Source organism: Haliotis asinina, chromosome 9 (genome assembly GCF_037392515.1).
Source record: "Haliotis asinina isolate JCU_RB_2024 chromosome 9, JCU_Hal_asi_v2, whole genome shotgun sequence".
Classification (NCBI taxonomy): Eukaryota; Metazoa; Mollusca; class Gastropoda; order Lepetellida; family Haliotidae; genus Haliotis; species Haliotis asinina.
Genome location: NC_090288.1, coordinates 24,207,199 through 24,234,066, shown reverse-complemented (window position 1 = coordinate 24,234,066; position 26,868 = coordinate 24,207,199). Strand labels below are relative to the sequence as shown.

Sequence of the window (26,868 nt, the reverse complement as noted above, 5' to 3'; positions counted from 1 at the left end):
CTGAGAGGTCAAATGGCACAAACTGCAACTCGAGTTACCTTCATTAAATAGGTGAACAGAGAAATATAGAAATACATATATAAACATGGCTTAAACATGGCTGTTCAAGTCCTTGCCACACGCGGCTGTAAAATATCACATTTCATGAGAAATAGAAATTCTCTTCATTATATTTAGAGGTCCCATGCAACGTAAAACACAACTTTGCAGATTCTGGTACCTTTCGGTACGCAGTTACCGAAACAAATCATAAAAAATTCCAATTCAACCTATAAAGTTGAAAAAAAAACGCGATGAAAAAAGGACGCGAAATCGGAGTTCAAACGTTTCACTAAATTCCCCCCAGCGCTGGGGGGAAAACTGGTTTCAACAGCTGCGCTGCGCTGCGCTGCGTCCATAACGCATGCGCAGTGAATAGGTTCGCGGAGCTTAAAACAGTATGTATGCCCTTAGTCTGAGGTCGTGAGCAGTAGTCTAATTTTGGTTGTGTACACACACAAGTAAATAGTATACTCGTTACGTAAAAAAACTTGTTGATTGTGGTAAGCAGTCTCAGTCACAGAGAAAGCTCAGTGTCTGGTTTGTTCACACCTATATGTCTCTCTGCCTGTCTGCTAAAGACAACATGCAATACACAGCTTCAATCATTGACCACGTGCAATTTGAACTTAACACCTATCAGACTATACGCCATAAAGAAAATAAGTTGATTTATGACTCGTGTACCCGAGTCCCGTGTCTGCCACATTATGTAATTAGGCACGTGTGATACACATAACATGTTTTTATGTCTGTGGGTTGCGAACAAACTACATCCATTTTTCTCGTGTGACTGGAAGTGACGGAAACTGGTGCAAACTCTTGTCAGTTTCAAGTCCTGCTTTGTACTTGGACGAATGACAGATTCCAGTCACGCAGTAGTTTACCATCTCTACTGACATGATTTTTGATTGGATCGAGCGCAAATTCAGCGAACATGTATTTTCCAAACCCAACATCTATCTACATTCTTCATGGATAACGACTTCTCTTAGTGTATATGATTTTGTTTGACAACAGTATATGAATCCATACTGAAACGACGCATCAAGTACACAAAAAGAAGTTGTTATCCATAAAGAATCTTACTTTCTTGTGACTGGATATACTTCTAAAATGCCCATGAAACAGATCATCTTTTTGTACACACAATGAACCCTCATCATATCAGCAAATGAAACAGCCAATCGGAAGCCCGCGTTACACTTGGGTGCATATCCACCCGCTATGACTGGGTTCGGTCTCCCGAGGGCTTCGTTTCGGGGGAAGTAAGCCCAAGTACAAAATATTACACTTTTGAATCGCCATTGTACGCTTATAATTTTGTTTATTTGTTTTTTTAAAAGCAGCAATGTATATTATGTGTCATGAATAAGTGATAAATGTGTTTTAATTATGTTTGATTTTTTGGTTGCATGTGACCTTTAACAAAGAAAGAATTGATTGCCTCAGCACCATTCCATAGGTCAGACCTGAGGTCAGAATAAAAAGCACAATTCATCAAGAAGTGACGTTGATCTTCAATGTTATTTGTGTGACAATATATACAAGTTTTATTTTCCAACAGATTTGGGGGCTTGGTGTAACGACCAATTTCAATCGCTAAAGGGAGACGACCACTCCAGAACTTGGCGTGAACACTTCTTTCTTCTCTTTTCCAGACATTCAACATAAGAATTAACAACAGGGACATGTTTAAAACATCTGTAGGTCCTTAATGCATTGCAATTTCACTTTTCCGGTATCATGCCACAATTTCGGAGACCACTCCATCACGAAAAGTAAAAAACTCCCCTAGAAACTGTATTTTTTTCTGTATACTCCAATCCACAGGGCATTCATTCTGTGGAGAGACTTGATAATTTTGTTAGTCCAAAACTTGTTGATTTTGCAGGACCAGTCACATATCCTAACTGTACGTGAATCAGACATGTTTCTGACACGAAAGAGAAATCTGTATAATTCAATATGTTGTATTACAGAGGAAGAAGTCCGCCATATATCACCTCTCATGCCTTGGTTGCTCGAGTTATTTCCTGTTCCAAGGTAGTATCGACATGCTTTATTCTGTCCATATCGGACATATCTCGACTTGTTTCCGTATTTGAATATAGGTATAACAATGCCTTTCTTCCATGAGTGAGTTATATAGCCCCATTTATATATGCGAGTAAACAGAACTGAAAAACAGCGCTATGAAACTTGTCCTCCATACTTTAAATGTTCATGTGTGATATCATTTCACCAGCAACTGTGTTTTACACAGATCATACACTTCTTGTGGCGTAGTTAGCAGGCCATCAGCTGTAGGTTGTTGTCTGTGTTATAGTGTCTACTTCAGGACAGTCATGACCAAATGTTTCTACAGACCAAAAACTATGTAGCCAGGCTATATGATATTTAGGTATTATTATTCAATCTGCAGTCTTGATCTGAGGTTGCGGTTAGGATTGTTTGAATGTCTGGTTCAGAATCTTACAGACTGGCATGTCTTTGAGCATCGACGATAGGAATATCCTTTCCCGGTTTGAATGTAACAAAGATATCATATGGTTGAAGTCTCAGCATCATATCCTTCAAGCGCATGGAAGCAGATAACTGTGGCTTGGAGAATATGACTTGTAGTGGCTTGTGGTCACTTTCACTTTCATGCTTGCCAAAGATGTAGCGATGGGGCTTCTTACAACTGCAGACAAAAGATAGTGTCTCCTCAGTTTGTGCATATCTCGACTCTTTGTGTGCGAGAAGTGTAGGTGCTCTGTCTCGAAGAAGTACACCTCCTCGAGCGTAGCTGCTGGCGTCCATTGTACGGTAATGCCCTTTAAAACACCAAACTTTGCTTGCACTGGAGACTGTGAACACATGTTCTTGAGCTTGCCAAAACTACTTTGCCGAGGCTTCTCCCAGAAGAAATCAGTGTTGAAAGTAGTGAGTAGATTTGACTCGTAATCAATTTTACCCTGAAGGAAACCTGACTTTGCATCCAAAACGGGGGACTTTGGCATTAGGAAAGGAGGAGATCACTTCTTCCACAGTAGGAATGGGGTAGTGTTCTCGTCTAATGGCAGATTTCAGATCTTTTTTTCCAGACAGAATCTGACTTTATTGTTCCTCAGTTCCACCACCACCGAACTCATCCATTGGAACTGTGCCCTTGGAAATGTGACCAGCTTCTTCCATTTCCTTCAGTTTTGAGGCAATTTGATCACTCAAAGCCTTGGGTTGACGCCTTGGTACAGCAGGCTGAACCTTGGGGTCGGTTTTGAGACTGTATGTGCTTGGCAATGTACCTGCTGTCTCTTTCAGTTCATAATACTCAATTCATGATACCAACATGGATGCGCTCAGAGGTAGGCAGAGTAACACATCCTTTCACATTATTACAGTGCACATATTTCCTCACACATTTTTATCCAACCAGCATGTAATGCGGGGGTGAGTGGGGGGAGATATAGTCGACGCCCAGTCTGTCCGTCCGTCCGTCATTTTGTTTCCGAAGCATATTTCAAATATTTCTAGACCAAAATTGATAGATGTAATAATCTGAAACCATTTTTGTGCCTTTTGCTATTTACAGATTTTTTGGTGTGCGTGCGTGCGTGCGTGCGTGTTGTTTTTGTTTTCCATGGAACATTTTGGTGTTAGTCTAATGGTGGGATAGGCTTTGTTTCCGGAACACAACTCAAAACCTTTCAATATTTTTCTGCGAAACTGGGTAGACATATCAATCAGAGGCTAAAGTGGTGCCTTTTGCTATTTAGAGGTTTTTGTGATTTATTATTTTCTCAGTTTCCATGGAAACGTTTCTGACTTAGTCTCAAAAGTGAGAGGTGTGTTTCGTTTTGGAGCACAACTCAAAACCTTCCTAATATTTGTCAGCAAAACTTGGTAGAAAGGTGTTGCAGACACCATACTGGGGCCATTTGGTATTTACAGGTTTTATGATTTATCATTATCTGGGTTTCCATGGAAACGACTCGGACTTTGCGGTGGTCTTTCTGATGTTACCCATGTTGTAACTTGCTTACAACATTGTTACTTGTTGTAACATGGTTACTGAATCTCACTGCATATAATGCTTGCTATTACCTCATGGTGTATGACAAACAGACACTGCTTAATGTTGTCCAAAACGTTTGTGTGCGTTAGCAACACAGAAAATTTCTCCATTTTTTATATCGTGCACCAATAAAAGCACTCTGCTACGATGTTCTTTTTTAAAAAAAATTCATCTTTACGAAAAGTGTGAGCGAAGAAAATACAACCTGATGTCTGAACGACATAAGTGTATATGAAATGGACTTATGTGCTTATGCACAACATTATACGTTCAATCAGGGATACTCTATAACATCTCTATATAGGCTCCCTGGTTCAATAGATGTAAAAAAAATCAATTTTCTCCCATGACGCCAAACGTCGACACACGGGTCATGCACGTATAAAGATTATGGGGCATGACTCAGACCATTCTCTTCCCACAGAGGTTACTCCTGTCATACCTTCCTCATTTCGACTTATATCGACCATTTTGTCAACAGTGCACAATTCTCAGCCGCAAACGACATTTCAACCAATCAGAGCGACGCGTCTCCGTGACGTAATTGTTGGTATAGAAATGAGGGTCTGTGCGGTATTCATCTACATTTCAGGGGTTAAACTATTTCGTTTACTGGTTTGTACAAACCTGAAATCGCGAAAGCTGTTCAGGAAAACGAAAACTATATCTTCTCTTAATCTACTATCATTTAGATTTGTCTCCTGCTTTGCCTAGTTTTCGAGTTACAACCGTTGTTTTCATAGACGATTCTGACAAAATCACTTGGTGTTGCTTGGTTGTAATCCGTATTATTTGTCATCCTTCACTTGATGCTCAGTTAATGAATTTATAGCAGGTATAATTAGTGGTAACGCCACTTAGATTACTCGACAAAAGCCCCCATTTGGCATTTCTTGTGTCCGGATCAATCAAATGATTAACCGATAACACGCTGATTGATTAATTAGTTTTATGTGGGTTTAAATGGGGGATTTGTCAAAAGGTAGTGTTATGTATGTACATTTACTAATCTATACTAAATACACTCTGTCGTGTCTGTGTAAAAACAACACCCTTCTTTCAAAGGATTAACCGCCAATACATTGATTGATTGCTCATTACTGGCTAACTAAATAACTTTTTAAATAGAATGACGCACATTATGCAATTAGTTGCCAGGTGTGCTATCTTGGGTAACCAATGATACTATACAGCAATTTGAAAAACCTGAAACGATGCATCACGTTTTCGTATATTAGAGTGTTAAAAGACACATCACTTGGGAAATCTGCAGATGAATTATATATCACTCGTTTTTGTGGATAGTGATGGACACATTCCTCGAACAAGGTAATAGCCTGACATTGCTCCTATATCTATAATTTTAATATTTGGATTTTTGTTTTTATTAAGTTGTCGTAGCTTTCAACAGAATCATTGTTTTCGTCGTGAAGTGTAATGATGCAGACGGCATACATTAGGGCGTGCGTGCGAATTATGATTCATATAGGCAAACTATGAAATGTCTACATATTACATTCCTGTTATACATTCGCGGATCGTTTCGTTTTATTAAGTTTCAAAATGCATACAAGTATGATTATAACGTAATTAGGATTACGAGACCAAGTATAAAGACGTATATTGACAAGTGTCTACATACTGTTGAGTGAACGTTACAAACCAAGTAAATATAGCAAGTGAAGAAATTTATCGCGCAGTATTTTCACTTCGATCCCGACCTCGCTTACGTTATGTTACAGGTTGTCATGCAAACTCCTTTTGGTAAAGATTCAAATACATATTTATGTTGTTTTGATTTTCTAACTTGATGAAAACAAACCATAATCTCATTAATTCAAATGGATTTGACTTCACGATTTTCAAAAATGGCGCCGTCCCGTCTTGGGATGAATGCTATTTAAGTTTGTTTTCACCGACTTACAAAAGCAAAATTTTACTTTCTACTGGTAGTAAAATATGTATTGTATTGATGGACAATAGGATTTTGCATGACATTGGTTATAACATAACAATTTCACTCTTGGAAGTGAGGTGGAGGTCAGTATACTATTGCCTGCAATATAAATGTCACTTCGACCCCCACCTTGCTTCCTTGGAAGAAGTCCTTATGTTTAAAGTTGGGTCATGCAAAATCCTTTTGGCCATGATTCAAATGCATATTTAACTACCAGTAAAAAGTAGTTTTGATTTTCTAACTTGATGAGAACAAATCATAGTCTCAATAATTCTAACGGACTTTAGCCGGTGACTTCATGATTTTAAAAAATGGCGGCGCCCTGTCTGAGGATGAATGCTATTTCAGTTTCTTTTCACCGACTTACAAAATCAAAATTACTTTTCACTGGTAGTAAAATATGTATTTGGACATTGATGGACATTAGGATTTTACATGACATTAGTTATGACATAACAATTTCACTCTTGGAAGCGGTCAGTATAAGGGGCCAATATAATATTACTTACGATAATATTGTCACTTCGACCACAACCTCGTTTCCGAGGAAGAAAGCGTTATATCCATGCAAAATCCTTTTGGTCAGCAATGTGTAGTAAGCACTATTGATTTTATAAACTCGATGAAACTTGAACTCCATTTTCTATCCTGGAAGCGTGGTAGGGGGCGAACCATCCGATTTAGTATACATCACAGGCTTCCACAACGCTCACTTCGCACACACTAACAACCAATTTAAGCACAAACTACGGGGTCCGGTGGAAATGTGTGCATAGTGACACCATCACCCGACCCCAAGGAACAATTGACGACAACACAACAATTCGGCATGTCTTTGGTGACGTCGAGAAATCAGCAAAATGACGAACTTCCTACACATTTTCTATACATTTAACTGAAAATCGTTCCTTCTATGACGTCACTGTAGGGCTCTGGCGACAGAGTTACGTAACCTGTCTGCGGTTTCGTTTGCGGGCGTGAGAGAAGCAGACGGCTTTTTAGCAACTTTTGAGCGCTTGTTGTTCCGTTTATGACTAACCAGAAGTCTTTCATATGCAGTGATAAAAAGAGTACCAAAACAGTTTTCTTTCACTACGTATCTTATTGTGAGCAACACGCGCACCTGCCTGGCATCAGTTTAGCATAAATGAAACTTTCACAGCACCTGAATATTCATTGATTGTTCATTTAGGATATAAACTTTTCTTATGATAATGTAATAATTATTTCTCTTCATAAGTATGCAATGAAAGGTACAAAGAGATCGTTTTTAAGTATGGAACTATTAGAATATGGACGTAAGATTTGTCCAAATTAAGACATGACCTGATTTATATATTTGTAAACAATTTTCGTATAATATTGTTTGAGTTAGATATGTTACCATCGAAATATGTTTTATCGAATATGAATTGACTTTAGTGTCGAAAACAATGATAATGAATAATAATACGTGTTTGACAAACTCGCACCTGGTCAATAAATTTTCCTACTTGTTGTGTCTAAAAACCACACAAACAAATCCAGAGAACAAGACAGTTCCTTTAAATATGTGTGCCTATGATTAGTATTGTCAGTTTTACTTATAAGGTTGAATTAAATCGCTGTTTATGAAGCTGTTCATAATAAACTGCAATATTTGTCCCAACTACGTGTGATCTTCTAATGCTTGTGTAGAGGCTTAAGAAGCGTTATAGGGCACTTCCTGAGTCAATTTCCCATGTAAATGTTATTCAAGCAATCAAAAGCTGTAAAAGAATAAAAACGCATATCCTATATCCACATGATATGATGTTGAACAAGGATATATGTAGATACTGAAATTACGCTGCACCAGAGACCATATCATATGGTCTCTAGCTGCACGGAAACGTTGACAGTGTCTTATGAATTATGAAATGATTGCATTGTATCGGTCTTTAATCTATCTATTGTATCTATCTGCTATTTCTTGATACGATACTCTTCCCCTGAATATTCTGAGCCATTGTAAGCAATGATTAGACGGCTGGAGTGTAAAGTCGGAATCTTTCTTTGATTGCATTTCAAACAAGCACAGTCTTTCGAGCACAGCGTTCGTTTTCACACCCAGTATCTTTCGTTTCGTTTTATCGAGACAGTGGGCATTGGTGACAAAGACCATTTGTAATTTGATTCTAAGATGTAGATCTGTGGGGAATTCAATGATGCATTTGTCGCAGCTGAAATATACGTGATGTAATTGGCTGCTCAATACCGGCTTTCGCGAAACGTGATTTTGTAAACACTATCCAATATGGCGGAATGCGCAATGTATTTTAGAAAACATCCCAACCGATTCTGGGTTCATCGGCGATGAATTATCATTATCCTGACAACACCTGACATCTGACATCACTGAACATTAATACCTTATTTTTTTAAATCAATTCTCACAGTATTTATCCGATTTTCACTCTGGGATTGGGGAAAGAAAACTTTTGACAATGGGCCATTTTCAGAATTATTAGCCGTTTTCTGAACTAAGAATGGGCCACTGCCCTTCTATCAATAGAAAACGTCACAATTGTTATTAGACACATTAGAATACGAAATAGCCCATGCCCCCTGCCTTTCCCAATCCGTGATTTCACATTTCAGAACATAGAGCAAATAGTTGTGAATCGCGAGTTTGTATATAGGGCGTGAAAAAGGCGACATTTATGACAAAACTAGTTTTGAGAGGTTATTTTAAGCACTTTAACTTTGTCTGAGATTATAGGTGATGGTATCAAGAAACTCGGAATTTTCCGCAGAAGTAAAAAATGTGAAGTATACACGTGTTGGAGAGAGAGAAGTCACTGAGCCGGTTTGACAGACATATAGATCTAACCAGTCATGACCTCTGACACAGTATACAAAAGCGAGCGAAACCTGATACGTTGATGTGTAATGCTTGTGGATGAAACATCACTTTACAATAAAATAATTATATCGGATATTCAAAGCAGTGTACTGTGTTACAAGTGGGGCTCCGGATGTTTCGTACGTGTTTACAAGAGCATTTCGAAATATTACCGGTTTGGATGTAGCTGTTTTAGATATTGCAATTTGTTTTCATCAGCAACAAGAAAGCCCTCAACTGTGACATCGGTCGCATCAGAGCAAATACACGTATGTATATACACCTACCGGCAGTCACATGTCTCTAACTTGCACCATCAAACATGAATTTACACATAGTACATGATTGTATGATAGTAACCACATTTCAAAGCGAATGCATCGAGCGTTTTGAAAGGAAGGGCACTAACTGTACCTTCACACTGAGGAAGAGATCTCTTTATTTCGATCGTTTACCACCTGATGACAAAAGTATTCGCGATTTTTGAATAATGGCGGATGTAAACACAAGACCGTATGACAGCTTTAACAGCGATGTTTCAAAGTATAATCTCGTACCGCAGTATTTGGTCGAGTTCCCCTTGCTTAACCCCCTGGATGCCACAGGGACATATATGTCCTTCCTCTACATCTCTCACTCTGAAGTATAATAAAATTGTAAATATACCACGCATATATAAATACTTCAGTGTTTTGAATTCTGCGGAAAATTCCCTGTTTCTTGATACCATCCACTATTATCTCAGACCAAGCTAAAGTGCTTAAAATTGCCTTTCAAAATAGGTCTCATCGTAAATGTCGTCATTTTTTCAAACTGTACAAAATCGAGATTCACAGCGTTGTTTGCAGTATGTTTTGAAATGTGAAAATCGGATAATTACTGGGAGTAATGAATTCCCAAAACAGGATATTAATGATCACTGATATCAAGTTTTCATGTAACCAGTAATCATAATTCTGAAATGTCGCCGATGAACCCAGAATCGGTGGGGATGTTTTCGAAAATACACTTACACGAACGCCGAAGTGCGCTTTCCGCCATATTGGTTAGTGTTTACAAAATCACGTTTCGAGGATCCCGGCATTGAGACGCCCATTACATCACGTATATTTCATAGTTAGCTGCGACAAGTGCATAATCGAATTCCCCACACATCTTAGAATCAAATTACAAATGGTCTTTGTCACCAATACCAACTGTCTAGGTAAAACGGAACGAAAGATAATTGGTATGAAAACGAACGCTGTGTTCGAAAGACAGCGCTTGTTTGAAATGTAAACAAAGAAAAATTCCAATTTTACACTGCGTAGCATTTTCGGAAATTTTTCAACATCCATCCGTCTAATCATTGCTTACAATGACTCAATACGCTTAGTATATTCAGGGGAAGAGTATCGTAGCAAGAAATAGCAAATTAAAAATAGATACAATGAAATAATTTGGTAATTCATAAGAAACTGTCAAACTTTGAGTGCAGCGTGACGCCATGACTGACGCAAAATCACGCAGAACGACAACGGTAGTCATCGGCATTTCCGGCTTCTTCCGTCATTTACAATGTAAACGATAAAAACATATAACAATACACAGATAGTCAGAATAATTCTGATTACTTACATCTCACATTTATGTACAAAAGATCTCTGAATCAAGCAAAAGGTCATCGCAAAATCCCGTGTACCCTTCTCAGTGAAGCCGCCATTTTGAAAGAAATCGGTCATCGGTAGTGATGTCATACGTCAACATTGTTGCACATATTAGGCAATTTCTTTGAGGTGAAGGTCGGTTGAACAAGAGTAAACACAATGCCCATACCATTCCGATTGCACTTATAGTATTGTGATGTATATTTTGCGCATCGTTCAGATATTTTTTCATGAAACTGATTTCAGTATCTACATATATCCATGTTCAACACCATATCATGTGTGGATATAAGGTATCCATTTTTATTGTTTGAAAGCTTTTGATTGTTTGAATAATATCTACATGGGAAATTGACTCAGTAAGTGTATTATACCACATTTTAAGCCTCTACACAAGTGTTGGAAGATCACACGTAGCCATTACTGCAACATGTGCTTTAGTTCACGTGATGTGCAATATTCAACACGTTGGGACAAATATTGCAGTTACATATGAACAGGTTAATAAACAGCGATTTAATTCCAACTTAGAAGTAAAACGGATAATATTAATGAAAATGATTTGTACATTTTATTAAATGTAGGGGCACACATACTACTGTTTAAAGGAATTGTCTTGTTCATTGTATTGGTTTGTGTCGTTTTTATAGACAAAACTATTATGAATATTAATTGACCAGGTGCGACTTTTTCAAAACGTTTCATGATTCATTATCATTGTTTTTCGATAATAAAGTCAATTCAAATGCGATTAAAATATATCTGATGGCAGAATGTCTAACTCAAACAATATTTATACGGAAATTGTTAAAAATATATACATCAGGTCAAGTCTTAATTTCGACAAGCATTACGTCCATTTTCTAATACTTCTTTACTGAAAAAGCGATCTCTTTGTACCTTTCATTGCATACTTATGAAGGGAATTGATTTCATAATCATGAGAAGAAAAGTCTTTTTCCTAAATGAATACTCAATGAATATTCAGGTGTTGTGAAATTTTCATTTAAGCTAAATTGATGCTAGGCAGGTGCGCGTGTTGCTCACAATAAGATATGTAGTAAAACCGTGTAATTGTTGATATATTCAGGACACTATTTCAGTGATAAAACCATTCATTTTACATTTTGGCTAAAAAGTGTTGAATTCTGACACAGAAGCCGATATCTTTTACACATTGAATGGAAATTAGGTTAGATATATACTAATCAGCAACCAGAGTACTCTTTTTCCGACGTCACAAAATGCACAAAACATGCTGTGACGTCAACTAAAATGTTGCATTATTTTCAGTTATTTCATTACGTTTGAAAATGTGGCTGTTACTCTGTTAATAATGATGGAAAATTAATAAAAATACTTAGACACAAACAGGAGAATATGGGAATCTAAGAACTAAAATATGTATCGGATAGGGACATCCAAATCGCTATTGCCTGATTTTTGATGTAGTACACTTGCATCTTTTCTTATAAATTGTGAAACTACCAAAAGGTATCCTCTCACATTGGGGAAATTTGCATTGGAATAGTTTGGTTCACTGTGAACAAAACATCACGAAAATATACTGTCCATATCCACAGCAAATTCTCTCCATGTGATCGGAGTTACATTGACCTAATGTAAACCATAGCTGAGTTATGCCCCCTTATCTTTATACGTGCATGACCTCTCTGTCGACGTTTGACGTCATAGTAGAAAATCGATTTTTGACATTTATTGCGGGTCATTTTTTATTTTGTGAGTATGACGTTTTTCATTAGCACATACATCCATTTCATATACACTCATGTCGTTCAGATATCAAGCTATATTTTCTTCGCTCACACTTTCCGTAAAGATGCCAAATTAAAAAAATCGTAGCAGAGTGCTTTTATTGGTGCACGATAAAAAACTGAGAAATTTACTGTTTTTGAACACACACAAAAGTTTTGAACAACTTTTAGCAGTGTCTATTTCTCAAACCTCTGAGGTAGCCGCAATCATATTTATACCAACGGATAGGAAATCAAATATTCTACATGTCTGTGCAATTTCATAGCCGTACGCAGAACCTGGGCCACGCGATCGCAAATCTCGCACAACGTTCACTTTTCAAACTTTATGAAAATGTGCGCCTGAAAAAAAACTCGGCATCCAGGGGGTTAAACCGTCGTGGAGTATATAATTATTAAGTTTCTAACATATAGTAGATCTAGTGTAGAGTTATGTTTGTCCATACATCGTCGATACCGTATTTCTTCAGTGGTCAGGGTAGATTGTGATCGTCGCTGCAGTGTTGTTTTCATGTGTAGCTGTACAATTTCAATTAGATCTATATTGAGATCGGGAGACTGCAGACCAAGTCAGGCTATTTACAGCTTTGTCACGTTTGTATTCCCGAATATTTCGTGTGCAATGTACAGGCGTTGTCATCTTGAAACCGATAGATGGTTTATTGTTGAAGACTGAAGTGTGCAAATGATATAGATGAACCTGTAATCGTTTGGGATGTTTTCGAAATACATTTACATGAATGCCGAAGTGTGCTTCCCGCCATATTGGACCTATTACTATTTAAAGGGGCACTGATGCGGAGCAATTTCCGTGGACTGGTGTAAACCTTTGTTATTGTTTTTCTCCAGTGAGTACCCGGATGATATCCCAGAATTCATGACTGGTTCGTGACCTCTGCTGCGCAGTCCATACTGATAGTTTAATTATAGACAGATCAACTGAGGTGAAGTCATTTTTAGTTCATTACAAATGTATTATGAAAACAAATGAAACACTTTGAAGATTAATCATCTGCCAGTGGTAGAAATGGTAAAAAACTATTAGGACGGAAAAATACCGAAGCCAATGTATGTCTCTATATTTTGTCTCATAACCCTAATTAGTTTATTGTCATATTTGTATGATTTTGAAAATTGATAAAAGAACACACGGTCTGCTTATACTCATAGTAAATTTCTAACATAACAGCAACATTTATACATTGTATAGATTGCCAGTGTGGATCCTATTTCACACACATACGCGATCTAGTGTGTGTTTTCTGTCATATTGATTCTGCTGAATGCTACAACAAATAAATTAAAACAAAATGCAAATAATGAATGTAAAACAGACTAATTTTACAGCAACAATGTCAGGCTACTACCTTGTTCAGGAATGTATCGATATCCACGTAAAAGCAATCGTATTCCATTCATCTGCAGCTGGTAAATAATCCTGCTCTGTGTCGCGTGTCTTACACAACTGTCTAAAGCAACACATCGTTTCACGTCTTTCGTTGGTGAAAACCTGATAAACCTCTCACTGGTCACCCAAGATAGCACACCTGGCAACTAATTGTATGATGTCCACTATTCTAAGTAATTAAGTTAACCAATAATGAGCAATCAATCAATCAACGCAAGGGTGGTTAATTCTTTGAAGGGAGGATGTTGTTTTTACAATCGCACTTTACGACAGGGTGTAGTCATCTACACACACTACCTTTTGACAAAAGTAATTAATCAATCAGTGTGTTATCGGTTAATCTTTTGATCGATGTTTGTTTTTGTAACTCAGCTGATAAACCCTCTTGCATCACTTACATGCACATATTACATATCATACAATACATTTGCCATTACAGACCTTAATTTATAATGTTGAGTATTTACTCCAGCCAGGAGAAATGCCAAATGGGAACCTTTGTTGAGTAACCTGAGTGGTGTTACTACTAATTATACCTGTTATGAATTCATTAATTGACCATCCAGAGAATGATGACAAATAACACGTGTAGGTTTACACCATCAAACGTGAGTTACACCAAGGAAGATGTAATCTCTGTGTCGCATGCAGCCTGAAAACACTTATGGGCCGAAACTGTTTCGAGGATACCAACGGAATTTCGTTACATAAGTAATACATACAGGCATTTGCTGTGTACTTGGGTAAATAGGTGAAATGAGGGGTTTTTTTACGTAAGAAAATTTTCAGATTTCTCTACCAAAGGCAAAGTCATCGTTTATTGTTTGCGAATTCAAATAAATCAACTGTGTGTTTTTATTATCATAAATAATAAACCATTGTAGCTACCATAGCTACCAAAATTTACGTATGATATTTGCTATCACAGCTGAACCAACACTCAAAACTACCTAAATGTGAAGCTTTGCAATCTTCCGGAGTGAAACAAATGGCTTGCTACGTGCCTGTAGACATCATGTTTTCATGTAACATGATTGAATATCGAGGTTAAAAACAGAGAAACAGGATAAAATTGACTAACTATACCATCCAAGCATCATATTTTCATGTAACATGATGAAATATCGAGGTTAAAAACACAGAAATAGGATCAAATTGAGTAACTATACCATCCAAGCATCCGAAAAAAACTACACTGCTGGGATATTTTGTTACGATCAGACAAGGAATACCATGGATATTTTTAAATAATGGCATATGATGGGCATCCGGCCTCCTGACTCTTTTGAGTGAAGAAATTCTGCTAATATGGACAGGAGCCCAGTTCCTTTGTCCGTCACAGTCGAAGGAGCGGGCGCTGACCAATTTGCAGTTTGGTTCCGTAATTAGACCGTTGGCGAGAAACATATTCACTCCGCATCAGTGCCCCTTTAATAGTCAGCTGCTGTGACCAATGCCTCACTGAATTGCCCATACATCTTAGAATCAAATTACATCTGGTCTTTGTCACCAATGCCAACTGTCTAGATGTGGCAGACTCAAATGTTTGTATATACTTGTACACAGTTCTTATAGCAGCCATGGCAAGCCACCTCCTCGTGGTGGGTGCTGGGTAAGAGCTCGCCAACACCCCCATGTAGATCCGGGGGCATATTTGGTCCACCAACCTATTTGCCGTGGGTTACAGACCTGTTTCGGTGGAGGATGGGAGCCTGGGGGTTGAGGGCACTGGGAAACTGTAACCGCGTTTCCTTTGCTCAACACACCCTTTTGACCCTTTCTTCACCTAGATGGGTGGTTGAATGGGCCCGGTTCAACCAATCGGCTGGTCATGCCAAGCCCTGAGCACTAAATTTCACTGGGTATATCATCCCAGTATCCTTGGTGCTGCAAGTCGAAGATCCACTTGCAGATAGCATTGTCTTTATGATTGTCAGTGGTGGGTGATGAGCTGGGATGATGAATCTTATATACATAAACAATGAACCTGAAACCCCCCTGAGAAAAACACATCAGCTTGATAATGACCAAAGTACAGATGACAGTTATCGACCATTGAAACAGGTAGACTATTGGGCGAGATTTCTAGTGATAGAATATGTGGATAAAAAAACAATGAAACTCAATCCGTTTGCTGTTTCCAAAGCAAGGAGACGTGAAAATATCAAGTGACTGATATCTGGGTCGTTACTCATAGAATATAGTAAACAACAACAAGCACTAATCTGCTGTCAATTGATGCGTTGGCCGGATGCCCTGTTTTAGTGTCAACCCATCGTACACTGAATTCAAGTAAAGGCATTGTCAGGGATCAAGATCATCTGACATCATGGTTGAACTGGAAGATCAAGGTGTCACATACATGAAACCTTTTACGAGACATCATTATTCGGAAGTAGTTTATATTTACTGTTATTTGTCTCTCCAACGGCACCAAAGTCAATCAAAGCCGGATAATGCAATCTTCCAGTTGAAGTGTATATTCCAAATCCACTGAGGTGCTTTAAATGCCAGAAATTTGGTCATGGGATAAATTCTTGCTCCAACTCTATTACTTGTGCTCATTGTGTGGAGCAATCTCATGTCACAGAAGACTGTACAAACAACTTTAAAAAATGTGTCAACTGTTCAGGAAAGCATTCCTCCTCATCAAAAGATTGCCCGATATGAAAGAGGGAAATGGAAGTCAATTAAAATAAAACATCCTCAAAATATCAGCTATGCTGAAGCTAAGAAGCTTGTTCCCTCTTTTAACCCAAATGACTCTTATGCTTCTGTAAGTAAAAGACCACTCGCAACCACACTCTCAGTTGAATGTGAGACAGAGCTGACATGGATAAAATCTACTTATCCTGAACCCATCAAGAATTATTACCACAAGGAGATGCTGCTACACAGACTGCAGCAAGGATGCCATCACAGCCTCAGCCTATGCCTTTGTCACAGGATTCTGCATGTCCAAAGACTCAACTAGATAACAGAAAGTCCTCTGGTCTAAACGTTCATTCCAAATCCAAATCAGGTTCGTGTTAGTCAAAAACTGTACATGGAACTCAAGTTGCACAAACTGTGAGAGGAAACCAAAAACTTACTAGAATCAACCAAAGCAATAGAGTCGCTAAGGGTTCAAAAGATGAGATTCAGCTTTTTAACAAGTTTGGGTCCGTCGAAGGTAAGGACACATCTGAACTTATCCATCACCAGACAGGAAGTTTATTGCCTTCTAGATCAAGGCGTGGTAGATCACCAATAAATGCTCTTAAGTAACGAATCATTCACAAAATATAGTACAGTGGAATTCTATAGGGGTAGAAACTAATTTTAATGAATTGCAGCTACTGGTCCAAGATTTTGCACTATGAGCAATCTGTCTGCAGGAAACGCAATTGAAACAGACAGATCTTTTTAATTTATGTCAGTATGATGCCTATCATTCTTTTTCACCTCCCAGTGACAGAGCCACTGGGGGATCTTTAATCTTTGTTAAACAAGGCGCTATTCATAGCCCTGTAATTCTTACAACTAGTCTCCAAGCAGTTGCAGTGAGACTTACTCTTCTTGTTGCCCTTACATTATGCTCTCTGCATATTCCACTTTCTTCGGCACTCCAGCTATCTGGTTTCTTTGAATGGCATTTAGAAGTGATACACATAAAGGCACGAGTTTTTTTTATGGATGACAACTTCTTTATTGTATGATGTTTTGAAGTATATTCTTACTTCTTCATCAGTTGAATGAAGCAAAGGGATACCACGAGCCATATATATACATGTAGAAACAACAACAGTATGACAAAGGAAGCCAGTAGTTAATTGGTGGATGGACAGAAGTGGAAGCCAGAGGGTTGTTAACCCAGGCATGATTGGTAAGATAAACAATAGGAAGCCAGATGGGGTGGGGCATAATGGACAACGGAAGCCGGGAGTGTTGTTCCAGGTGTGGCTGATGTGGTAACAGTGGCGGCAAGTGGGAGTGGGCCTTGTTGGTTGTGTGGACAAGGATGAAGTGGGCAGCAATGATAATGAATTATTCCAATATTAATAAGTCCTAAGCACTAGGGAGATGTGTTCCTTGGTCATGGTTGATAGCTGGACGACTTCTTCTGATATCTATGGCCTCTTGCAATTTCCTTTGCCGCCAGTTGCTGTTGTTGACAGATAGGGCCTTTTTGATGGCTGACAGGGCCTAGGTAGGGAATGGTGATCCTGATGGGTGATGAAGCAGCTTTTGGTTTAGGTTTTGAGGGTTTGATAGACTTGTTGATGATTCTAGAAACTAAATGTGCAGGGTAACCATTGATGGTGGAGAAGGTGTCCTTTAGGTGGTCCAGTTCTTTGTTGAGAGCATCGGGGTGGCAGATGGCTTTGGCACATCTCTTAAGTGGACACCTTGGCCTCTCAGAAACAACTTCAACCAACTTCTAGAGTGCCCATTAAACCAGTAGTTGAAAGGTATGCATTTGGAGATAGGCGAGACACTGGGTGTTTAATGAAAACATACTTCTCCCACTGCTCTCTGTAACTTAGTGTGAAAAAAACAAAGGATGATATATTTTCTAAAGGATATTGTAAGAAGAAATACACTTCTACGTTAAATGGTACAACTATTGACATCTCAAATGAATATCTGTATCTTTGTGTAACTCTCACTGGTAATGGTCGGTTGGTTAGAGCAATCAAATGCCTTTCTGTACAAGCTAATAAGGCAGTGTTTGTTGTCTTCAAAAGCATTCGCCAGCTTGATGTTCTGATAGACTGCCAAATGAAATTGTTTGATAGTCTTGTTAAACACATTCTTCTCTATGGTGCCGAAGTGTGTTGGTTTGAAAATGTTGCCATCATCGAACGTGTCCATCTTAAATTTTGTAAGCATATTTTGAATGTGAAACAGTCAACTACAGATTTTATGATGTACGTTGAATTAGGTAGATACCCCATCAGTATAGCCATTAAAGAAAAGAAATATATCAACTGGGCAAAAATGTTATGTCGTAATGACAAATTAAATACCATTTTTTACGATGTCATGTACATTCCATATCCTTCAAATGCTGATTTTAATTTTCCATTGTTATCAAGAGTCAAGCGTATCGATCCACGATAGGAGATTTATTATAGTTGGCTCAGCCAATCTGTACCCAGCATTGTTTGACTTAAGAATAATGTACAGTTCACTCTACTTGATCAGTTTAAGCAGTTATGGTAGGGCTATATTGTCTACTCATCGAAGGGTATTTACTATGTAATGTATAAGCATTCTTTATTTTTAGAATCTTATATGTTACAATTACCTTATTACTACAGGCACTGGTTAACTAAATTTAGAACTTCAAACCACAGGTTGCCCATTGAAACAGGACATTGGTACAGCATTGAACAACGTAACAGAGCCTGCCAGCTTTGTAGATTACCTGTCTGTGATGAACTTCACTTTCTATTATACTGCCCGGTGGACGGGTTTTCATACTTTCGTATGTTCAAATTATGTAACCATAACATGTCATAGCCGATTCCATAAGATGTCTCCTATTAGCTAACATCTTCTGATATTTATTAAGTTCCCAATATTTCAGTAAGCATCATACTATTGAAAAATTTGTGTATGTAATGAAATGTGTCTATTTACCACTTAACTCTAAAACTGCCAAAGTCATCAAAACTGGACTTTGCTCAGTATTTTAATATGCATGGATATCAAATTGCTGTATGTTCTCTGTGTCACGATATGTGATATTTGAGAATAAAATTTCTGTTCTGTTTTGTTCTTTGACGCTTCTAATATCTGTATGTGTTCAGGAAAACAGGATTATCTGAAAGGCTTGAAGTTTACAACCCCAGGAAACAGCATCTCCGAGTAGCCTTTGTGTGGCAAAGGTCATGCAGTGAAAACAAATTTCTCCCGATCCTGAGCTGGACAACCCAGTGATATTGCCGTGGACAGGTTCAAATTATGTAACCATAACATGTCATAGCCAGTTCCATAAGATGTCTCCTATTAGCTAGCATCTTCTGATATTTATTAAGTTACTGTCATGGTTAAATCATACCATGAATAACTCCAGTCAACTATCTATATCTGTTCTAGTAATCATTGATGTCTATGCGATGGAATATGTACGGAAAACATCCTAGTTTTTGAACCACCACAAAAACTAAAAAAACAACTCTGCCACGTATTTCATGTAAATGGATATATCTTCTGATAATTATTATGTTCATTATATGTGTATGTCTTTTTTATACATATATAGATGTAATGAAACAAACATCTCATTTTAGCATTTCTAATTTAGTCAGTCATTGCATGCCCATCTGTGAAAAACATTTCAAAGAAACGGTGGAGTAATCAAAAGGGACCTGACAGATAATTAAGGGCACAATCACAACACCTAGCTGATTGCAATGAGACAAAGGCCAATTAAGCAAGCTGGATACAGGTGTAATTAGCACATGTATCAATTTCATTAGCCCACACAAAGCCAGACCGAACTCTGGGCTTCTTTCTGAGCAAGGTGTTTGCATCAAATACTCTCTTTTGAGACTAAATAACTAGTTAGGTAGATATAATACTATTCCATGGATACAAACACTAATCAGTATACATGTGTGGAGTTTAAGCTGTTTTTGAAACGTCGGGCCAGGTCAGGCCTTTATATAGTTTTAAACTATGGATTCAATTGAAAATCAAGATACATGGGTTAAGTTTATGCTGCTTTTGAGAGCTTGGGCCAAGCCGGACCAAAAGCTTGTGATATTGTGCCTTTATTGAGAATGTCTAGAAAATGGGGTTCACTTTAAGCAACATGTTTGTTTCAAATACAATGCTTTGAAACTCTGTACAGACGTATTTAGGTAGATATGATACTAATCTGTGGATTTAAATAGAATTTAAGATACATCTGTGAACCGTAAGGTGCTTTTGAGAGTTCGGGCCAAGTTGGGCCGAATAGATCCTGTTAGTCACCGCTTACAACAAGCATAGTCACCTTTTATGGCAAGTATGGGTTGCTGATTGCCTATTCTACCCTGGGACCTTCACGGGTTGAGACTCAATAAAGAGGTATTTAGGTAGATAGAATAGTAATCTGTAAATGTAAACACAAAACAGTATACGTGTGTTATGTTTAAGGTGTTTTTTAGAGGCAGGGCCAAGTCTGGCCGAACAGAGACTTAACACTTTTGATTGAGGCAATCTTGAGAATGAAGAGCGAAAAGGACTTCACTTTAAGTTAGATATGATTTAAATACAGTTCAAGATACATTTGAGAGGTGAAAGATGCTTCTGATGGAACGTGCCAAGCTGAACCGAACGCTTGTGATACAGTGTTTTTGTTTAGAAAATATAGAAAAGAGTACTGCGCTTTGAGCAAACGTGTTTGCACATGCTCAGCTGAGTGTTATATAATGGAATAATAATTTATACAAAAATTCATTTATTACCATTACAAGCATTATACATTAGGATTCAGATATTAAGAAAATATACACATAGCATATTAATTTCATCATGATCAGTAGTAGCTTAGAGGAAGACACCAGCTTAAAACAAAAACTAATTTCATAGATCTACAACTCCACAAGGGTTTAAAATTACAAGTGCATTGTTTAAAGATTTTTGTACATAAATCTTAGCCTGAGATATTCAAAATGCCACGGATAGGCAAACAGTTCATTAAGACAAAACTGAATCGAGACAGTTTAATGAGCTTCTTTGAAGAAAACATATCATTAGTACAACAGTGTGAAAACATTTTTAATTAGGGTCATTAAGCCATGGCCCAGTGAAGCACATCTATTGTAATCCAAGCTATTATAATTGACACATCAAAACAGGCTTGGATAGAACTAGCTCAAGCATACAGTAAATGTGCCAGCAGGATTAATGCCACTTAAGATAGGATTAATATGATTAAGAGCACTCCCCTCTGTCTGGTTATTCCAGTAGGTCACACCCCTCTCTGTATATTCAGTATTTCATTGGCTATTATAGGGCACACCCATTTTGTATCTTTTAACGAGCCACAACCTTTTTATAGTTTCAAGTTTAGTTAAATAGTCTCCAACTCCATTTGTCGCTCAGAAGGGTTTAGACTTCCAACTCAGACCAACTCTAGCCCTCAGCCCAGAGGGTTGTACCGACTCTCTGTGGCCACCCTTGTTATTCTATTCCTTGTTAATAAAATTGTAAGTAGCTTCTTGTGACTTCGGACTCTTTGCTGAGTTAATTCCCCCAAGCAGACCAGCACGCCAGTTAGATAAGGGATTTCACTGGTACCCTCATTTCGACCCTAGACCCTTATCATAATAGTTATTTAGTTAGATATAATCACATTTTGTCTGTCATGTGTACTTGTAAATTTAAGCATTTGCATACTAGCGGGCTATTGGATTTCGGCTGCTATCCTATGCTTTTTAGAATACAATGGAAATATGTACGATTTTTCTATGTGTGAATGGGTATTTGGTTTGATCTATTATAACATATTACAAAATGTTGTGATTTAATATACTGGTATTTCTTTTAACACAATAGCCACTCCTCTTTAACATAAACATCCTGTGCTGATTCAGCATGAAACAGTAAAAGTTAATTAGTAAACCCCAGCTGTTACTTAACTGCTAATTAAGCTGTCTAAACACTGTCACGTCCAGCCCAGGACCCTAGGATGTCACACTTCACTCGCTAAGAGAAATAAGTAACCTCCTCACATAGACAACAAGGACTGCACAAAATAACGAGACAATGTCTTTTCTCTGACACTCTTGGTATGTTATCAATGTTGTCTTTTCATAGTTAATCATACATTTTCAACCAAACCATACCTGGAATTCTATCTACCAAAATGTGCTAATGTCGTTTCAATATTTAGCAATCCATTTTTAGTAGTAACGGTGGCCCACTTATCTTGGCCCGACTTTTAGGCCCCTCTGGAAACAAGGTGAATGGCTACGAGTGTTAGGTGATTGCTCTCATTAACTGTCAGTCAAGTGTGTTTTACTCTTTTGAAACCATGTGTACCATTAAGACCACAAGTGTGTGACAAGCAAATGCAATATCTGCCATATGTGTCTGAGCTCGCACAAGCATTAACTTGATATGAAATGCTCAAACAGACAGCTTGTTTTACGTTATGCAAATGTGTTACCTGTCTGCAACTTTGATATGAGTTACCGATATCTTACTGTTGATTTGTACAAAATAATTAACAAAGTTCACATAACATTATCACCAAAATTAAGAAAGGCAAAAGGGATATTTCAGCCAACAATCCTGTCATTATCCCCCTGGCATGTGATGCCTCGTCTGTCCGTCCGTAATCATTTTGTTTCCGGAGCATAACTCAGAAACCATTCAGTATTTTTAGACCAAACTTGATAGATATAGTAATCTCAGCCTATGGGTGTGCCTTTTGCTATTTACAGATTTTGGGCATTTATATTAGTTTTGTTGTTCCATGGAACATTTTGGTGTTAGTCTAATGGTGGGGTGGGCTTCGTTTCCAGAGAAGAACTCAAAAACCGTTCAATATTTTTCTGCAAAACTTGGTAGATATGTGTGGCAGGCCCTAAAGTGGTGCCTTTTGCCATTTACAGGTTTTTATGATTTATCATTTTCTGGGTTTCCATGGAAACATTTCAGACTTAGTCTCAAGATGAAGGGATGTGCTTCGTTTCCAGAGCATAACTCAAAATCCATTCAATATTTTTCTGCAAGACTTGGTAGATATATCAGTCAGAAGCTGCAATGGTGCCTTTTTGCTATTTACGGGGTTTTTGTGATTTATTATTTTCTTGGTCTCCATGGAAACAATTCAGACTGTCTCAAAAGTGAGCGGTGTGTTTGGTTTCCAGAGCAGAACTCTAAAACTTCTAAATATCTGTCAGTAAAACTTGGTAGATATGTGTGGCAGACCCCAAAGTGGTGCCTTTTGCTATTCACTGGTTCTTATGATGTATTATTTTCTCGGTTCCATGAACACGCTGCTCACTTCGTTTCTGGAGCACAGCTCGAAAACCATTTCATATCTTTCAAAAGATCTTAGCAGATATACGAGACAGATCTTGAAATGGTGACTTTTTCTGATTACAGATATATGGCATTTATATTTTTCATGAATTCCATGGAAACAATTCAGACTTGGTCTAAAAACACAATAAGTAACTGTCGGATGATTTGTCCGTTCAAGTATGTGATGGCCGGGGGGATATGTCATCTTTTGATGACTCTTGTTTAGCCCTTGTGGTTGAAACGTATAGAGCTCAGAAATCCACTGTAATTCAAGAGATCTTTGGTGATTTTTGGGTGGTTTGTTCAGAGTCAGAGTGTTTTGCAGATTTTGCAATACACTCTGTCGCACATGTCGTTGAGAATTTGTCCACTAATTTGTGGTAATTGTGTAGGATAGGTCAGAGTAGCTCTAACCAGGTGATCCTTTAGAGTTTTATTTTTGCAGTAAGCGGCAATATGTGGTGTGGATAAAGTGTCCTGACAAATGTCTGAGCCACTTGGTAGGTGCAAACGTTTTTTGACAATGGCATTGAGTTCAGTGTTTAACTAGAACTGGTCTACTATTTTTTCATGGTTTTTGATGGGGGAGGATAAGAGAGTGCTTCTCTCCTCCAAATCAGACCTGTTTTTATTTTGTTGTATATGTTGCTTAGGCAACCTTGTTTGAGCTAGTAGTTGATGAGGTTGAGGCTGTGTTTTGCATATTCCTCAGGTGTTGAACAAATGCATTTCAATCATTGAAACTGACTGAAAGGACCTTTCAGTTTGATATGTCTGGGATGACATGATGTTTACAACAAATAGGAGTGCGTGTCATCACCAATAGATGTAACATAAATTAAATATCAAGCAGCAAAGAGGACACAAACAGAAAACTAGATTTTGATGGGATTTCCTTTTTATTCAAATCTTCAGCTGAAAATTCTGATTAATTATTTAAAAACAACACAAGAACCTGTATCCAAACACTGGGCTCTAGAATTAAAGAAGCTGTCATCCTTATATACTTGTTCTATCTTTACTACAGCTTGGATGTCAATCAGTCTGTATCCAGGGAAATGAACTATTAGGAACACCATTTCATGCAGTAGATTGTGATATACAATTTCAGAAAGTGTAATCCCTTCAGACTATATGTTTTTTAAGTAGACAATGAGAGTCACAACCAACAGAGAATTTACAACAGGGCCTAAAATCATCTACCTGGAAGTTGTACATGGGGCATCACAATTAAACTCAGAAGAAACAGGATGGAAGAACCTTCAGGAAGAGCAGTGGTAACGTCACTGAAGATGACCACATTGGTTTAAGAATAGTTAGTGACTGAGTTGAGTTGAGTTCCAGCAATATCACGACAAGGAACACAAGAGAGGGGCTGTATACATTGTACTCATGTGTCGAATCAAACCCAAGTCTTCAGTGTGAAGTGTGAACACTTTGGCTCAGGAATATAATCATCAAGCAGAACTTCGTCCTTGTTTTGCATGATTAGGACCATTTCCTCAGAATCGTCCAGTGGAAATCTGAAAAACATTGTAACCAACAACATTTAATCACAGTCTTTCCATTTCAAAGAGTCTAAATCAAATATTGAAACTTTGTTGTTTAAAAAAAAAATAATTGCTCAAAATGTTAAGTACATATAACTTGTTTCAGATAATTTTTCACCTGATTATAATTAAACTATTTTAAATGATTTATTTACACTGATGACCTTAAATTATTTTTTTTTAATACAAAGAGTCCATATGAAGTAACAAAACTGGCTTCTAAATCACTAGTCTACATTCATAACCAAATATATTCTGAAATATCTGCATTTCCCGACACTTAAAATAATCAGCACATCATAATAAAGAGAAAAGTATCTTTATGTAACTGAACCTATTTCCAACTCGAATAAATGACTAAACATTCTGGCACATTCACTTTTAATTTACAATTGGTAATTATTCCAAAATTGAATACAAAAACGACAGAGAAAAAATGAAATATCCCTAAAAGTGCCTATAGCAATTATCTCCCTTTTCATTATCATTTGAATTTATTTTGTTGTTTATAATCTAAGCCAAACAAACTTAGGAACAAACTAGCACCTTGAGCTTTGACACCATCTGCATGTGCTCAGATAACACAACTCAAATTTTTTAAGTCACCAGCGTTACATGCCCCTGTGTAAGTCCCATCGTACACAAAGTCCACATCATCATTCAGTACATATAACTGACTTTCTGTTTGAGACTAAGAGATGTAATCTGTGTAAAAACCACACTTGATACACTGCTGTATGTTTAAAAAATGTTTATGTCATTCTCCTCAAAGAGAGTTGCTCATCCCTTCACCTATGTTTGTATATGCACATTCCGGCACTCAAAATAATTTCAAAATTGTTGTTATTTACGTACCGCTCATGGAAATCAACTTGGGAGGCAGTTAATCTAGTCGATTCCTTTATCTTGAGTCAGCTCTTTACATATTCATCCAAGTTTGAAGTAAAGACATTTTTTGATAGAAAAGAAAAATTAAGTGTAAATATAAACCCTTAGATCAGGAATAAATCGCATCTATAAATAAAATAAGCTGTATTACTATTGTTATCCGTTCTTGAAGTCGCAACAGATTTCAGAAGAATGAAGGGCGTGTCAGTTTTGGCGCGAAAGTCGGAACCGAGTATCTCGAGTAACATTCAAGTTACTTCATCATACCAACAGTGTATAATTTCTCATCCAGGCCCCCCTAAGTAATTGAAGGAATTACAGCAAATTTGAAGGAATTGCATCTCAAATGTAAACAAACGCAGCCCACTCGCGAAACAATTGCAGCACGTCTTCGATGTTCAGGTGTAAACAATCTCCAGGGGCATGACTTGTGACACTCTTCTGCAGTGACAATCTTTTCCTAAAAACATAAGCTATTGCCCCGACAACACCTCATACCTAAACGCATTCAACGTGGGTGGTCAAAGATGGATAAGTATGAAAATGTAATAGTAGGTACTAAAAACAAATCTCACCGAGACGGGTGCTTCTTCCAACGACGCCATGTTTTGCTGCGTGAGTTTCCACTCGCGGCCGAAAAATCTCCGAAGATGCCGATCGTGTTTCCAGTATTA

The 26,868-nt window shown here is 37.7% G+C and overlaps 1 protein-coding gene across 5 annotated transcripts in view; it reads left to right on the top strand.

Moving 5' to 3' along the window:
• The window catches only part of LOC137295790 (phosducin-like protein), a 94,024-nt gene that overhangs the window by 6,053 nt on the left and 61,103 nt on the right, over positions 1-26,868 (top strand). Inside the window, exons 1-2 of one of the 5 annotated variants that reach the window (XM_067827337.1) lie at positions 9,118-9,188; positions 17,479-17,613. The exons of 1 other annotated variant lie outside the window; for it this stretch is intronic. Coding sequence is in view for 1 of the 4 variants with exons in the window: in XM_067827334.1 (XP_067683435.1) it covers positions 2,051-2,085 (35 nt within the window). In the remaining 3 variants the exon portion in view is untranslated. Of the gene's footprint in view, positions 1-2,021; positions 2,086-9,110; positions 9,189-17,478; positions 17,614-26,868 lie in introns of those variants that run through there. 3 more of the 5 variants (XM_067827338.1, XM_067827334.1, XM_067827336.1) reach the window with 3 other exon arrangements.